At 32.8% G+C, this 17,591-nt stretch overlaps 1 protein-coding gene across 50 annotated transcripts in view; it reads left to right on the top strand.

Annotated features, from left to right (window-relative positions):
- Positions 1-17,591, top strand: part of RIMS2 (regulating synaptic membrane exocytosis 2) — a 593,954-nt gene that overhangs the window by 211,446 nt on the left and 364,917 nt on the right. For 11 of the 50 annotated variants that reach the window (XM_081070138.1, XM_081070137.1, XM_081070123.1 and 8 more), the window contains exon 1: positions 7,932-9,738. The exons of the other annotated variants lie outside the window; for them this stretch is intronic. In XM_081070138.1, the coding sequence (XP_080926264.1) occupies positions 9,617-9,738 (122 nt within the window). In that variant the 5' untranslated portion in view covers positions 7,932-9,616. Of the gene's footprint in view, positions 1-7,931; positions 9,739-17,591 lie in introns of those variants that run through there. 50 annotated transcript variants of the gene reach the window in all.

Raw genomic sequence — 17,591 nt, 5'->3', positions numbered from 1 at the left:
AAGTTTATATTTTTTATACAACTAAGACTGTAAGACTACAGAATATACAGACTCAATATTATTGTGATGTAAAATAACTTTTTAAATTCTGTAATATATATCTGAAATTCACTTATGAGTATATAAATTATTTGACATGCTTAAAAGTTTGGAGGTTTGTTTTAAAATCCCTGTCTAGAAAGCTGTAAGAAACCCATTTCTTCTGGTTGACTGTGCTTAATAAGAATTAGAGTCACCCTAGTGGGGAGGTTTATGAACATTTGATCTTTCTCATTTCAGTATTCCCCTTTTTACCTACATATATTTTGTTCCAGTGCTTTAGGCCATATTTGTGATTTTTTTTTCTCTCAAAAATTGTGGGATTTGGGATTTATGTTTATGTCCAAGTTCTACATTGGTCTTCTTCTTTTTTTAAAATTAAAATTTATTGGGGTGACAATGGTTAGTAAAATTACATAGATTTCAAGTGTACAATTCTGTAATACCTCATCCATACAGTGTGTGTTTACCACCCAGAGTCAGTTCTCCTTTCATCACCATATATTTGGCCCCGTTTACCGTCTTCTACTACCATTCTCCCCCCTTACCCTTTGGTAACGCCGGTCTTCTTATTTGTGTTTTCACATCATCCTTTCTCTTACATTCTGGGACACTTATAAACTGTAAAATTGGTTTACATTTTAAATGAGAGCCTTCATAAGAAGTTGCCGAATGTCAAAGACATGGCAGTACTATGTAAGGAGAACTGGCCTGTGAGTAAGGAGATGTGGATGTTCATTCTAACTTTGTCACCAATCACTTGGACATAAAAGTTCATCTCTTCCTTTCTGTAAAATAAGAGTTTATATTCTATTTTAAATGGGATAGGATACCATTGTAGGGTTTAAACATGAAAGGAACATGATATTAATATTTTTGTATGGTTATTCTGTTGTGTGTAGAATGGTTTGTAGGGAGCAGGAATTGATGCTGAGAGAAGTTAGGAAGCTATTGAAGTAATCTAGGAAAGAGATGTTGCTAGCTTGAGTTAGAATTGTAGTAGCAAGATGGAAATGTTGATGAATTTGTGCTTCATTTAGAAGGTGGAGTTGATGAATACTACGGATAGATTGGAGACATGTGGTGGAGTGTTAAAGAAAGAAATATCAAGATACCTCCTAGAAAAATCATGTTAGATAGGAAAAACAAGAGGAGGAACTGGTTTGGATGTGGAAATCAGGAATGCTGTTTGATCACGCTATGACCTTTTAACTTCCATTTGGAAATGTCAAGTTGACAGACAGTTATATGAGTTTGGAGTTCTAGTGGATGATAAGGGCAAACGTTTAACACATAGAAGGTATTTAATGCTATAGAATGTAAATTACCTAGTGAGACCATAGGATTAAAGAATAGAAGAGGTCAATAACATATCCAAAACAGAGCCTTGGACACTCTCAACATTTAGATATCTAATAGAGGAGTGAGAGCCAGCAAAATCCACTGAGAAAAAAATTGCCACTGAGCAAAAGGAAAATCAGGAGAATATGTCTCAGGAACAAAGAATAAAAATGGTTTAGGAGCCATGAAATTGAGGAAGTAAACATAGCAACTTTAAACAACTTCAAGAAATGTTGTTGTGAAAAGGTGCATAAAAATAGGGCAGTACCTAGAAGGGAATATGGAATCAAGGGAGGTTCTTTTAAGATTGGAAATAATATAGCAATAAAAATCACTGGTGACTTAATTCATGCATAGAATAAATATTATTCATTTGTCATTACAAGTATCATTAGAACTAAGAGCCTTCTAAAATAGATTCAATAGGAAATAAACTAGGTATTTTAGGAAGGAGCTTATAAGTAAAAGGGGTAAGCTGGATGGAAAATTGATAGACTAAGTCTTATTTACATTATTTTTTTTCTACTTTCAAATTTGGTGCTTAATCACCTCCACTCATAAGTAGCTGGGTTCTCTGATTAATTTTGATCTGTCTGTTTTTAAGAGCCAGGCATGTCTCATTGTATTTTTTAAGTTGGTAGGATTGGATCAAAATACATGTAGATTTGCATGAGTTTATTTGCATAAAGTCTCCTGCTATGGCTGATCCAAGACTAAAACTTTTCTTTGTTTACCTTTCACCAAGGGAGGACAGGGGGTTGGTGAAGGAAGCTTAGAAGATAGCTGCTCCCAGTATATTTTCATGGGTACTATGGAATGAGTGATTTCACACTAAAAGAGCTATTTTCAAGAGAATTGTTTTGAAGCACAGGGTCACAAGCAGCATTTATGCAAATTCCAGATGACAGAATTTGTAACAGTGTTGCTCATACCATTCTTTTTAAACACTGTCTTTTATTGGCTTCTAGACCATCACTCTCTCCTCATTTCCCTCCTACTTATGTATGTGGATGCTCCTCTTCGCTCTCCTTGACTGGCTTCTTCTTTTACCTGGTGGCTTAATGTGGAACTTAGTTCCCTGGTGCTTCGTCTTGCACCTCTTTTTTTTCTCATTTTGAATTTTCTCTCTGGGTGATTTTATCTACTCGTTTAATTGAAATCATTACTAAATGCTGATGCTTCCTGAATACATATTTTTAGCTGAGAACCCTTTTCTGAACTCCAGAATGACATATTCAATTGCTTACTTGTCTGTCTTTTTCACTATCTTTCAGGCTCCTTAAATTCTACAACTCATCATCTTTCCCTCTTTCTCCCTCAGTCTGCTTATCTTTTAGCATTCTCTGTCTCAGCAAATTTCAGTCTATCTGCTTGGTTACTTAAGAGAGAAATGTGAGAGTCATTTTTTGACTCCTTTCTTAACCCTCATACTCCACCTCCCACCCCTGTGGGAAATCACTCATGTCCTGTTGAATCAACAATTGCCTTTTCAATGTTCCTTTGTCTCCATCTTTCTGTGGTTACCTTAATCCAAGCCAACTATCTTGCTTTGACTACTGCATTAGCTATGTAACTGATTTCCCTACCTCCACATGTTGTGAGATAATATTTTGGTGTATTTATGGTGTCTTCACTCCCCCATTTTTTCATGATGTAACAAGTAGAAGAAAATTGCGTGAAAGAAAGGAATTATGGGTAGGAACTCCTGGTGGCCAGTATTATTGCATAGTATTTCATTTTTACCATATTTTGCTGAAACATATTTATAGTTGTGCCAGTGTTTATTATTTCTAATGTCCTTAAGGTAAAAATGTACAGTCAGTATTTCTTTCCTGAAGAATCTAGGCACACTTTGTTAGGTAGCAGAGGTGCCTTGTGAAGCTTCAGTGTGAGTGCTTCGAGTCCCAAAGCTGTGAAAATTCCTTATACTGTGGTTTCTGGTGAACGTAGCTATCAGAGATGGAGTGGGATCTCAGTCGTATTTGTATAGCTCCCTGAAATTGTAGTGTTACTTCCAGTGGTTCTCTTGATAGTTACCAAGGGAATATATATTCAGAACTAGCAGTCCTAAGACTGGAGGGACTTACCAAACTGTGTTTTCAGAGATCTTGGTTCTCTTTCCTCTAATAGGTGTAATCTTTAGGTGTCAGAGCAGATAATCACTCTGGAGATTTTCATTCGGGAGCTTAAATCTAGGATTGGTACTCAGTAGCCTAACTCTTGCATCCAGTGGGAAAGATATTCTTGCTGCTGCCAGCTTGTAGGTGTGGGAACTGCTCTGGTAAGAGCAGCTCTGGCACTGGACTTTGAACCTTGGAATACATCTTATAGATATGCAAACTGAGCCAAAGCACCAGTAGGATTAGTCCTCACATTTCTGGCCTAGGAAGAGGAGTCAGAGAGATGATAATGTTGGAGAGGCTTCATACATTTGTAGAGGCTTTCACTATGCTTCCCATTTTCCTTTCTGAATTAGATGGTAGAAACTGTAAGGAGTGTGTTCTGCAGCAATGGTCAAAACTAGGGACAGATAGATACAGATTTCAAGCCCAGGGAAATACTACAGAGTTTTCTGTACATCAGAAAACAACTGAACATCAACACATTTTTAAAAACTTCTTATGAAAACTAGCATAAGTATTTTAAACTAAACTGTTTTGTGATGTTTATTTGAAATCTTTAGATTTATGGTGTGCTTATTTAGGTCTGGGCTATTCTTTCTTTCTTCCATACTTGGATACACAGTATGGTCCCCCCAAAGATGAAGGACAGGCCAATTTTCCTTTATTGAATGCCCCCTTTCCCTCCTTTTGTTAGAAACTTCATCATCTGCCTTTATTTGGTATTTCTGAGGTGAATGAGTCTATGGTCTTGCCTCAGGGAAATATATAATGCAAGACTTTCATTTGCAAAACATATGAGAAAAAAAGCCTTGTTCTTGGGACCATCTTCTAATCCTTAGAATTATTAGGTTGGTGCAAAAGTAATTGCGGTTTTTGCCATATTTTTAACCTGTTAAACCGCAGTTACTTTTGTACCAACCTAATATATCAGTCAGCTGCTTCAGATAGTCAATGAAACCAGAATAATGTAATAGGAAAGATAGTGCAGTTACTTCAGTTATATAGATAGAACCACAGATGTATAGTTTAATGAAATGAACATTTTTTTTTTTAGCATTTCAGGGATTTTTGTTATTGATTATACGTTACATGATATAGCTTCAGTAATTGATTAGCTATGTGTAAATGTTTGCATGTATGGAGCATTTTAATAGAAATATTTTGGTACTCTTAAAAATTCAAAATAACCCAGATGTCTTTAACTATAAAATTTAAGTATACAATGAGTGATTGTTTTTTACAAGTAAGAGGCTTGTGTTGTTACAAATTTAGAAGAGCATAATTTCCCAATTGTTATTTTTTTCATTTCATTTTTGAGTTTGTGTCAAATTTCTTTAACTTATAGCCACTTAGGTGTTTATCAACCAAAACTCTTACATAATTTTAATTTAAGCTCTTACACTTCAAATATTTTTGAGGATGATGTAAAGATGTTAGTGCTAAGTTCTGTCTTCTCATTTCATTTGGATGTTTCATAGTACTAATTAAACAATTTAAATTATTACAGAATTTTAGGAACTTATTGATAAAGAAGAGGATACCATTGCTAAGGGATATAGTAAGCACATGAAGACTGATAATTTAGTATTTGATTCGCTTGAGCGTTGCTAAGCAATGTTCATGGGCCAACATCATACTTAATATGTTATGGTTAATGATTTTGTTGTAATTGTAGAGTTCTCCACTCTAGGTAGATTAAACTTTGGTCCTTTCTTTTAGTTACTATATCAAAAAATATAATGGAAAAAAGAATCTGTGATGTTCTCACCCAGAGATAATCAATACTAACATTTTGGTGTTTATTCTTCTAGTATTTCCTTCGATTTTGAGCATTTAAAATTTTTAAAATTTATTTTGATTTTTTTTCCCCCTTCCCCCTTCCTCTCCAACTCCGATTCAAGCTTTTGTTCTCAGTCTAGTTGTGGAGGACCCAGCTCCCTGGTCCATGCTGGTATTAGGAGCCTTGTGCTTCCCCTGAGGCTGAGGCAGTCTGTTGCCAGCTGTCCGCCAGTTGCTCATGGTCGCTCCCGGCAGCTCATGGCAGCTCTTGCCATCTGCCGGCCTCTCAGGTCCAGGTTGAGCCATTGTTCACAATCTTAGCTGTAGATGGCGCAGCTCACTGGCCCATTTGGGAACCGAACTGGCGACCTCGGCATTAGCAGCACAGTGCTCCAATTGCCTGAGCCACCCAGTCACCCAGATTTTGCACATTTTAAAAAGTTTTTCTATGTATGACTGAATATTTTACAAAATGTTCTATGAGAGTGCCCATTCTCTGAACCTCTGGTCAATACTTTGCCAATTTAATAAGCAAAAATACGTTATGATTTCTAATTGTACTCTTCTGATTACTTTCAGATTGAACTTTTTCAAGTGTTGATTAGTTTTTTTAGATATCTTCTTTAATGAACTTGCTTTTGCTGCTAAAAATTTTACAGCACATCTTCTGTGAGAATTCTTGTTAGTATTGCCATTTCCAGAGAGGTGCTAAAGATTCTAATAGAACCATAGAGAAACCAATTGCCATCATCTAACCATTTGTGAGAATTAATGTCGCTTCGCTGGACTCAATATAAATATTAAGCTGACTTTACTTTGAGACCTTACGTTCTGAGAGTGATTAGAGCCTTACACAAAGAAATTCTATAAATATTTGTTGCATGATTAAATATGATAAATAAAATATATCTGATAATATTTGTTAGAATTCTGGTCCTAATAATTTGATTCCTTAGATAGTTCATATTAAGGTTATTTCCAAACATTATGTACTTTAGAGTTTATAAAATGCATATATATACATTACATATTTTAATGCAATAATAACCCTATGAGGTAAGTGATGCAGCTTGTTTTTCATTTGAAGGAACCATAGCACAGATATGTAAAGTGAACATCCTGAGGTGTTATGGCTAGTTAGAGTTGGAGTCAGTACTTCAATCCAGGCCATTTGTCTCTATGTGCATGTTCTTTCATCCTCACAGAGCCTCCAGCATTTATGTTACTTGTGAGCCTGCAGTATATAGAAAGTTTAAAGCAGATATTAGCTATAAACCTTTTTATAATATTCATAAATTAAAAAGTCCACACAAAGCACAATGTTTTTGATTGTTAATATTGGTCGCTCTTGTATTTATGAACCTTCTAACATGATGTGATAGGTTAAAACAAACACAGAAACTAAGAACCAAATTAAGTCTTGAGTGGTTTCCTATCCTACTTATGGGATGTGACTAAAAATAATTAACTTTTCAATGAAATTTAAGCACCCATCCAGTCAACAAATATTTCTTGAGCACCTACTCTGCACTGTTCTAGATGAATAAACCATATATGAGCCTTAATGTCATGTAACTGAGGGTGAAACACAAACTTTTTTTTCAAGTAAATATGTAGTTATACTTTTATCAGATGCTGTAAAGAGCAAGTAGAGAGTACAAGGAGTGTGCATAAGGGGGACCTAATCTAAGCCAGAGAAAGTCTTCTCAAGAAAGTGATATTTGAGCCCTTAAGGATGAGGAGGAACAGGTGAAAGGTGGTAATGGGGTGGGAAAATGGAATAAATCATTTGGGCGACATTGAAGAAACTAAGAGAAAGCTGACCAGTTGTGTGTGTTGTATAGTGAGACCTGGAAACTAAGGGTCTGAGAAAAAGGCAGTTGCTATATTGTTTACTCTTTCAACAAAGTCTTTTCAATGCTCATTCCAGTGATGTTCCCATTGCTTAGACCATTTTTGAAAGTATTCTCATGACCAGACCTTTAGATCGTATTTTAAAACACAAAATAAACTTTTTTTTTTAACAACAAAGAATGTTTTGCTGTAAAATCACCTTGTTATTTAATAGACTTGCTTCAGAAAGGCTTTTGGTTATTTAGAAAAATGGAATCTACCCACAAGGGGGAAATACATACATGTATTTTTTTCATCACAGGTAATATGAGCTTTGAAATTAAGAATTTTAAAAATGTATATGTCTCCACTTATAGAAATTTATCTTTCATAGATGTGAAAAATCAACTTATGATCAGAGGCTTAAAAATTTGAAGCCATGAGGTTGCTTCTGTTTGAGTTAAATGGAAGAAACCTATTTAAAATTTCTTGTTAGTAAAAAATTTTGAGATGTTTGCTCTAACTGAAATATCGTTGATTGGTCACTGGCAAGTAGTTCTTCTATTCGTCTGTAGAGACTGATCTGTTCACAAATAGATGTGTACGTTTCTGTGTGTATGTGTGTGTGTGCTTGCACATGCTCATGTGTGCACATATAGAGAAGATAGAATGATAGGGAAGGAGCATGTGAAATGGAGTCCAAAGCAAAGACCTTCACTCAAATACTGTATCTTTTACATGCTGTGTGATCGTTGATCCCTTAAAGCCTCAGTTTCTTTCCATCTATAAAACAGTAGCAACATGACCACTGACTCACAATGTTTTCTGGATATTAAAACAATAAATTTAGAAGTACTTTATAAACCAAACTGTACCTTATGATTATTACATATGTGTACATATATGTGTGTATATATATTTCATAGACAGATTAGTGTGCACCTATAAAAACCTTAAATTAAATAAGCAAAATAGGGGCACTCTTAGTCGAGGACAAACCTGTAATTCAACATAGTTTATAAAATAAATAAATTAGTTGTTTCAAAGTTTGTATTATGAATATTTATTTTGTCATTTAAAAATTTATATTACATGTTTTTGTGTTGCTCTCTTGTGACATGTTTATTCATGTTAAAAAAGAATTCGCCAGTTTTTTAAAAAATCTTCTTAGTATGTTTCTGTGCCTCTTTCTCAGTAGTGGTATGTGTATGGAAGGAGATAGCGGGGATTAGGGCTAAAAGTTGAGGTAAAAAAGGGCTAAAAAGGATGTATCTGTTAAAGAAATGTAATGGTTTGGGAGCAATTAAAGATCAATAAATATATTACTCATTTCTATAAGTGAGTTGGTTTTTAAAATTTGGTTTGCACTACTTTTAGAGCATCTTTTGGTAGTAAGATGGATGTATCTGGATATAGAAAAACCTAAGATTTTATCTAAACCAGAACTATTCATTGAGAATGGATGGTGATCTGGGCTACTCTAAGACTATTGGAGCCTTCAGGAAATACCCTTTTCTGAAAAGTGCTGTAACCACTATTATTGAAATAAATTAACAATAGTTGATAGATAAAGTCTCTCTGGCCTTAGTTGTGTTTTTTGATTTGTGGAAAAGTTCAGATTTATGTGTGCTGTTCAAGTGAATTTTAATCAACAGGATATTTTTCTTTTCTAAAATTACATCAATAATCATGTAGTCCATATATGGACTTTTTAAAGGAACCAGATTAAACATCATGCATTTTTCTTAAAAAATAAATAAATGAAGACTTTTAAAATTAAATAAGAAATTAAGACAATGAAGTACATGTTTTCAAAATGCTTCTTTAGAAGTATGGCATTATAAATGCAGGCAATAAAAGCTCTTTTATCTGTCATATTTTTACTGCTTCAGGATATCAAAAGAAGAATATACCACTTATTTTTAGAGTGTTCTGGTCCTATGCAGTACCTTGAACACTGAAGAGACCTATATACTCTGTAGCTGGAGTTATTTATTTTTCAGGGAAAGAGAAAAGGGTTAGGAAATGTATAATTTCTCTTCCTCTTATCCAGAAGTAACATTGAGACGATACCTTGTCCTCATTTTTATTACTTCTTAAATGTTACTGCTGGCAGCCAGATGTGCTAAAACTCCTGACGACAGCATATATTCATTGCGTGTTTTTAATAGGCTTAGAGAAATATGAGTAGAGTCCATGAAAGCAGCTCAGCTTCACACTTCAGCTGGGAATGCCCAAAAAGCTTACTGCTGTTTAGAATTCTTGCTACAGTCAGGAGAAAGCCTAAAGCCGCACGGGTACTGAATCTTCTCCGACTGAATTAGAAGAATAATGACTGTACAATTAACTATCAACCTCTGCTCATTTAAGCACAGTTTTTACAGAGCTCAGGAGAAATATGGAACTTGATTGGCATGTTTTTATTTGATGGTGTCTGCAAATAGATGACTTTAAAGACAGGTGGTAAGGAAAAATAGAAGGGAGAAAAAAAAAGAAAGAAAATGCAATTTGAGACATTGCGCCAGGTCTGCAATTCTGTTTTATCTCATTTTCATGGGGTTTTTTCATCCCCACCAAATATTTTACAAAATGAGCTTTTTGGACAAACGCTGAACAATGCAAGGTGAGTAAGGCTAAACTATATTTTCTTTTAGTATTGATATTTTGAGGATAATCTTACATGTCTGTAAAAATTGTTTTGTATTGAAATGTTAGCATTTTAAGGGTACTGTCTTTATAAACATAACATTTTTATATAAATACAAAATTTTATGTAGTGTTTGTAATTGATTTTAAGAAGGAAAATAAGCTTACTTCAAAGCACAGAAAGCATCTTAAATTTAGCTAGCTTGACCTCTGAAACATACAGGCTGTTTTATGATTTCATTTTCTAATAAATAAAAGGATCAACTTAAAATGCCTAATAGATTTTTTTTTCTTTGTGGTCATGGCAGTGATTATATTGCATATATAGGGATGAGGCTATATAATCATATGTGATTTGCTGGAAAATGTGAATTAGCAGTCATGCATGCTCTTTGTAAAACATGCGGAAGATGTTTTCTAAAGACATTTCTCTATGCAGGGTAGATCAAGAATCACTTTTAAACAAGCTATATTATGGAACTGCTAATAATGTTTTGGATTAGATCAGCTAGTTTAGAAGGATGCTTTGTTACAAATTCTTATTGCTTTTTCAACCTGATTTTTGTGTGTGTGTATGTGGTGAACGTTATTAAATTATGAACATATGTTTTAGATGGTTTCTCTGGCTTACAATAAAGAATGCTTCTAAAATGCAGTTTTATCATCCAGGTTTTCCTCTGTTTACGTTGTTTGCCTTCTGAGAATTTCTAATGTTATATCCCTACTATAGAAAAGATTTCATTTTAACTAAATATATATGGAGAAAGACTGAGAAAGAAATTCTGTGAACATGATAATGCCCTGAAATCTGGAAATTAAGAGAGAACTAATAATGCATAGAATATTGGAATGGTTTTGCTGATCTCTTCCTTTTAGGGTCTCTCTTAACAGTGTGAGATAGCCCATTTTAGAGATTTAAAAAATACCTATTAACAGTATGCGCTTTAATTTAGCAAATGTAAAGGAGGCTTTAAAAATGTGTAGGTATTTAAAATGTTTTATACCATAGATGATAAGTACATCTATGACCTTTCCATTGAATATGGAATAGCTTATAGGCTTTTTATAAAATTTCATTTCTTTCCTCAGTGCAGTTCTGTTCAATTAACTAATTTGATATTTTTATATTTTGTGTTTGGACTAATGTAAAATATATAACAGATGAAATGCTCTGATATTCTATAATAGGATATTTTTTATTTTAAGATATTGGGTTTCTTTATTTAGTAATACATTGCTTAGTGTAATTTATGATAAAAATAATCTGTATTGCATGTTATATTTAAATAAAAGAGGCAGTATGGTTTTCTTAAAAATTCCTTGACCTGAAATGAAGCTAGCAGAGTTTTAGGATTTGTACTCATCCTTTATAAATCTTTTCCTTGTTTGATCTCTCTTTTTTTTAATGCCAAGAATTTATGTGTTTAAAAATATTAATATCAGGGCTGATTGTATATTCACTTTAGAAATTGTGCTATTAACAGCATGGTATGGAATTCATTTTAAAGTAAATGTTACTAGTTTTAAAATATGAGATCTATTTTTGAGGGAATTTTGTACATACTTATCACTGTACATTTGCTTTCCTTTAAGTTTCTTTTATTGTTATCATGTTTATAATGCTCTCATTATTAAAAATCTTGAGTTTTATGCTGTAGCAATTAAATGTTAAATTGTGAAGTTTCTAATGCTTCTCTAAGACCAGTCTTATTTAATTTATTTTGATTTTTTACCTAAATTATCTGAAACTACCAATTAATCAATAAAGAATTTATTCTGTTTTAGGGGAAAAAGATCCCTATGTTCTTAACTTCTTACTCTTCAAGAAACATGACATTTTTTCACATATAGATCTATTGATCTTCATACATATTCAAGTACTTGATTTACTTATAAAATCAGTCAAAACCAGTGTATAAATAGTTACTTTAGAAGTATGAAGAGTGAAAATAAATTTATATGAACTCATAATCAATGCCTCCTTCCACATATTTTAATGGTTTGGTCACTGTGTTCAGATCAGATGCAATGATCTTTTAAAATTATTCTGCTTAGGTTCTTTTAAAAAATACAAATACCTAGCATCAACGTTTTAGTTAGCATTGAATTGGAAAGTAATATGTAGACTAAAAAAAATCATCCCTGTAGAAAAAAATCATGGAAAAAAAATGACCTGAGTATGATAGAAGATGTTGTTTTACAACTTTAAAAATGTTTCTTAATAATGGGCCTTTCAACTTCATGGACTAGACATTGTGTTCTTGAGATTTGAGGCATCAATTATATAACTATCACTTCTGGAAAGAACAGTTTTGGTTGTTATTACATGAATAGAAATCATTTAATTGTTTGGACAATAAGTTGTTGAAATGGAATATTCAGTATTTGTACTGTGACCTTAATTACAATCTTTGAACTCATAGAAAATATCATAGATGTGGAAAGTTAGATTATATTTTATTCTGAATTGCTTTCTAGGATAAATTACTAGAACAGTACTATGCATAAATTATAGACAATATATTATTAAAAGCAGTTTTCTTGAGACTTTTCCTAGGTAACTAATCTTATCCCTAAATCTGCAACTCAACTTTCATCAGGTTGTTAGATGATAGGGCAGTTTACTTCTAGACATATTAGCTATAAAAGGTTAAAAGATGACTATCTCCCATAATTACTCCAAAAATATTTCCAGGCTCAGCTTGTCAAAGGAGCAAAGATTTTAAATATACCAACTTCATGTATCATAAATCACTAAACTGGAGATTAATATAATATTAGGCTGGTGCAAAAATAATTTCAGTTTAACAGGTTAAAAATAATTGCAAAAACCGCAATTATTTTTGCACCAACTTAATAGCTTGTTACAGTATTTTATTATCTAATGAGTAATTGAAATTTATTTGTGAGTGCAAATCATTAGAATAGTTTAGACTAACTTTTTGTTGGAAAACATATAGCATGACCCTTATGTTTCAAACTGAAAGTTCTTAACTTACTTTTATCATTGTGGTTCTTGAGTACCACTTTAGTGCATAAAGGAGGTGGCAGGATATCCTCTGTTCTTTTGGAACTAAAATGAAATGACTGAAGGTTCAGCAATAAAAAATCAGTATCTGCATCCTATATAAATCCACTTGATAGGTTTTGATGAAATGCCACTTTAACTTAAATTCTTATCAAGGCCTTTTTCTTTTCTTCTTTTTTTTTTTTTTACTGTAAACTCATTTTCCCCAAATTAAATTAATCAGGATACAAAGATAATTGGTTTGTTGTCAGTAGTAAAGCCCTCAAGTACTAAATTCATTATGAAATCTAAGTTTTATAATCTTATCTTTGGAAGTAAGCATAAATATTGGAATGCTAGAAGATATATTTTTAATAGAGTTCACTGCACTAAGTAATCAATTGCTTTGAACAATATTCAAAATGATGACTATCTTTTGTGATACAATTTCTGGAAAATGTACTTAATAGCCTCTAAATTTTTCTGTTTACTGGTTTTTAGTAGTCTTTCCTGTATGGTGAAGAAATATGTATTTTCCTCCAGATGTAATTATTTCTTTGTCACAGTGAATTTGCTGTCTGGCCACACAGGGGCATAATAGGACTGGGTTTATTCAGAATAAATATTAAAGACAGTCTTTCTGTCCTTTCCGTATACATATAATGAGATATACAGACTTTCATATTAAAAGTAAGATTTAAAAACCTTTGTAGACCAAAGAATATTTGGATTTGTTGGTGTTTTTACTTACAATAAGTTAGTCATATGATCTGGTTTGCCTGCTGTCCTCCACTATTATTAATACCACTTTTCTTTCTCAAAAGTGTTTATTTCACAGTAAATTACAGGACCACTCTGATTATAAAAATGAAATATAAAGCTTGAAATCACCTAGTGTAAATGGATCTTTTCTACCAAAGCATTCCCACAGTTCTAGAAAATTAATATTATTTTAAATACAATTTGAATTTGCAAAATAATTGTTTAATTATTTAGTCTGGTAGTGTTTTTGGTCAGAGGTATTTAGTCATTGTTATTTACATGGCATTTACTATTGCTTTGGTTTATAATGAAGCCATTAACTGTGTTGAGGATTTTTGGCACTGACACCTGTTATGATCATGGCGCATTAATGGCTACTTTGACAAAGAAAGAGCAGCATGCTTATGTGTCATAGCTCTGAGAGTGCGGTCCTCACGGTGTGCATTGTTCGAAGTTGGTAGGAGCACAGCAATCATTATACGGTACCAGGATAGGAAAATATTTCATGAAAAGTCTGTATTCTGATATATAAAGCCACCTAGTAGTCTGATACACACACACGTGCATGCAAACATGAGTGTATTTATGTACATATAAAAGCCTTGTTAAATATATATAATCATAAAAATAATATGTTGTAAACATACAAGGCTACCTTAACAACTATCTCTTTATATTTCTAATCAGAATTACTTTTGAGTCATAGATGTGTATCTTTAATATTTTTTACCAGAATACTTACTGTGGACCTTAGCTATCTACCACAATCATTAATATAGATACTCAATCAGATACTGATGTACAGTCGTTAAGTATTTTCTTTATTGAAATAACTTTTTATAAAACTACTGCTTTTGTTGATGACAGACAGGTGAATGTTAACTACTCTTTTATTATAAACTAATCTGATCATAAAGGATCTTAGAAAACTAAAAGAAGATAATTACTGGTAAATTTCTTTCTGTTTAATTCTGGCAGTATTCACTAAGTAGTGAAATGAATTCATTTCATATATGCAATGACTGTCTTTATATCCATTTATGAATTACTCACAAAGATTCATATACCCCACAAAAGATTTCCTAGGACTGATCCACAATTTGAGTTTGGCTTCTGAATATAAGAAAGTAATTACCTCAGAAATGTACGTGAACATTTCTTTTTGGGCAAAATTCCCCAAATTATACTTTAAAATTGTAGTATCTTAAAACATAAGGGCTCTTTATTTTGCTTAGGATTTTTCAAGACACACTTTTTGTTTGTTTGATTTTAGCAGAGAACACTTTTTTTCAAAATTTAGCTCAATATGCAAAGCAGGTAAGAGTGGAGCAGCTCTGGTTTAGAAAGTGGGACGTGGGTCCAACATTAGGCTCTAAAAAACACAATTTTTCGCTGCTTACTTAAACTCAGGACTTTTCACTTAAACTCCTTTAAATTTCCCATGTCATTGTGTGACCCTTGATATGTCAGAGATAGAGGTAATGGAAAATGACAAGGAAAGCTGCTGCGTTTAATCAAGTATTGATTTGTGCCTGACTTTAATATAGATATTGTGGTAGCTTTACATTATAGGGTATTAAACATAGGACTTGTGTTCATATCGTGGGTTGTCTAATTACTGGCTGTGTGATATTGGAAGAGTTACTATACCATGAACTACTTGAGTTAGGGACTAACTATATTCATTAACCTCTGAGTTCCCACACTTATCCCTCATGCTTCTTTCCAGTCAATACCAGCTCCCCTTAGCCTTCAGAACCAAATATTGTTCTTTTCTTTTCTTTTACATATTAGCTTTGTCTGTTGTAGAACTTCATATAATTGAAATCATATAGAATAGACTCTTTTATAAAAGACTTTTCATTGAAAAATATTCATCCATGTTGTTGCACGTTTGAGTAGTTTTTTCCTTTTTGTTTATCCCTGAGAGTTATTCCGTATTATGAATATACCATACTCTCACATAAGTCTTTTTGTGGACATGTATTTTTATTTCTTTTGGATGAATAACTAGAAGAGGAAATGGGTCACAGCGTAGGTATATGTTTAGTTTTATAATACCAGATCATTTTAAGAAAAGGTTGTACATTTTAAACTCCCACCAAATATGTTTAAGAGTTTTGGTGGTTCCACACACTTTCCAACATTTCGATAATATGTCTTAAATTTTTGTCATTCTGGTGAGTTTATAATGGCATCTCCTTATGATATTATTTTGTATTTGCCTAACGATTAACAATGTCAAGCACCTTTTCATATGTTCATTGGCCATTTGTATATCTTCCTTTGTGAATTGCCTGTTCAAAAATAATTTTTTTAAATTAGGTTGTCTCTGTTTTTATTAATGAGCTGTACAAGTTCATCTTTGATATTAGTCATTTGTCAGATATATGCTTTGTGAATATTTTTTCCCTGTCAGTGGCTTGCCTGTTTGTATGTTTGTTTATTTATGTATTTATTTTTCAACTTCAGTTGACATACAGTATTATATTAGTTTCAGGTGAACAGCATAGTGATTCGACATTTATATAACTTATGAAATGATCACCCTGATAAGTCTAGTACCCATCTGATTGCCTATTTATTTTCTTGACAATGCATTTAGATAAGCAGCAGTTTTAATTTTGATGAAATTAAATTTATCAATATTTTTCACTTATGGTTTTTTTTTCTATGTGCTGTGTAAAAATCGTTTGCCAATCCCTAACTCATGAAACTATTCTTCTTTTTATCTTCCAGAAGCTTTGAGTTTTTTACTTTTCCTTTTAGGTACATAATCCAGCACTTACTAACTTTTGTGTATATGGTGTGAGTTATGGGTCAAGATTCATATTTTTCCAGATGGATATCCAGTGTTCCATCACCATTTGCTGAATGTAGTTAAAGACTTTCTACTCCTTGTTGGATTGTTTTTCACCTTTGTAATGAAAGAAATAATGGTATAAGTGTGGTTCAAATTCTGGGCTATCTGTTCGGTTCCATGGAGGTATCTATTTATCTTTATGCAATACCCTACTATCTTAACATTTATAGTAATGTCGAAGTCAGGTAGTATAAGATCTTTACCTTTTTCGTATTATTTTTCAAGATAGGCTGAATATTCTAGATCCTTTGCATTTTCATATATATTCTATAATCAATTTATAATTTTGATTTAAGGCGTTACTAGAATTAAGTCTTGGATTACTTTGTATTTCTGTAGATTGATTTGGGGAGAATTAACTTCTTAAGAACATTGAGTTTTCCTATAGTACATCTTTTCAGTTATGTAGGTCTTCTTTAATTTACTTAAGAATGTTTTGCAATTGTTTTTTATTTAACTTTTATTTTTCAAATATTTTTTTATTTTTTAATTATAGTTGACATACAATATTATATTAGTGTCAGGTGTACAACACACTGATTAGGCATTTATATAACTTATGAAGTGATCACCCCAATACACCCAGTACCCATCTGACACCATACGTAATGATCACAATACTACCAATTATATTCCCCATGCTATATGCTACATCCCCATGACTATTCTGTAACTATGAATTTGTACCTCTTAATCCTCTCCCCCACTTCACCCATCCTCTCAATCCCATCTCCCAATCTGGCAACCATCAAAATGCTCTCTGTATCTATGAACTTGTTTCTGTTTTGTTTGTTCATTTATCCTGCTCTCTAGAATCCACATATAAGTGAAATCATATGACAATTACCTTTCTCTGTCTGACTTACTCCACTCAGCATAGTACCCTCTAGGTCCATCCATGTTGTTGCAGATGGCAAAATTTCATTCTTTTTTATGGCGGAGTAATATTTCATTGTCTATATGTACCACCTCTTTTTTATCCATACCTCCTATGGTGGACACCCACGTTGCCTCCATATCTTGGCTAGTGTAAATAATGCTGCAATGAACATATGGATGCCCATGTCCCTTCAAAGTTGTGTTTTGAATTTCTTTGGATAAATACCCAGAAGTGGGATTACTGGGTCCTTCTTTGTCCCTTGTTATAGTCTTTGTTTAAAAGTCTATTTTGTCTGGTGTAAGCATTGCTACCCCTGTT

Source organism: Rhinolophus hipposideros (assembly GCF_964194185.1).
Source record: "Rhinolophus hipposideros genome assembly, chromosome: 13".
In the NCBI taxonomy this organism is placed as follows: domain Eukaryota; kingdom Metazoa; phylum Chordata; class Mammalia; order Chiroptera; family Rhinolophidae; genus Rhinolophus; species Rhinolophus hipposideros.
Note: the sequence above shows the minus strand (reverse complement) of the source record. Positions and strands in the feature narration are given on the sequence as shown.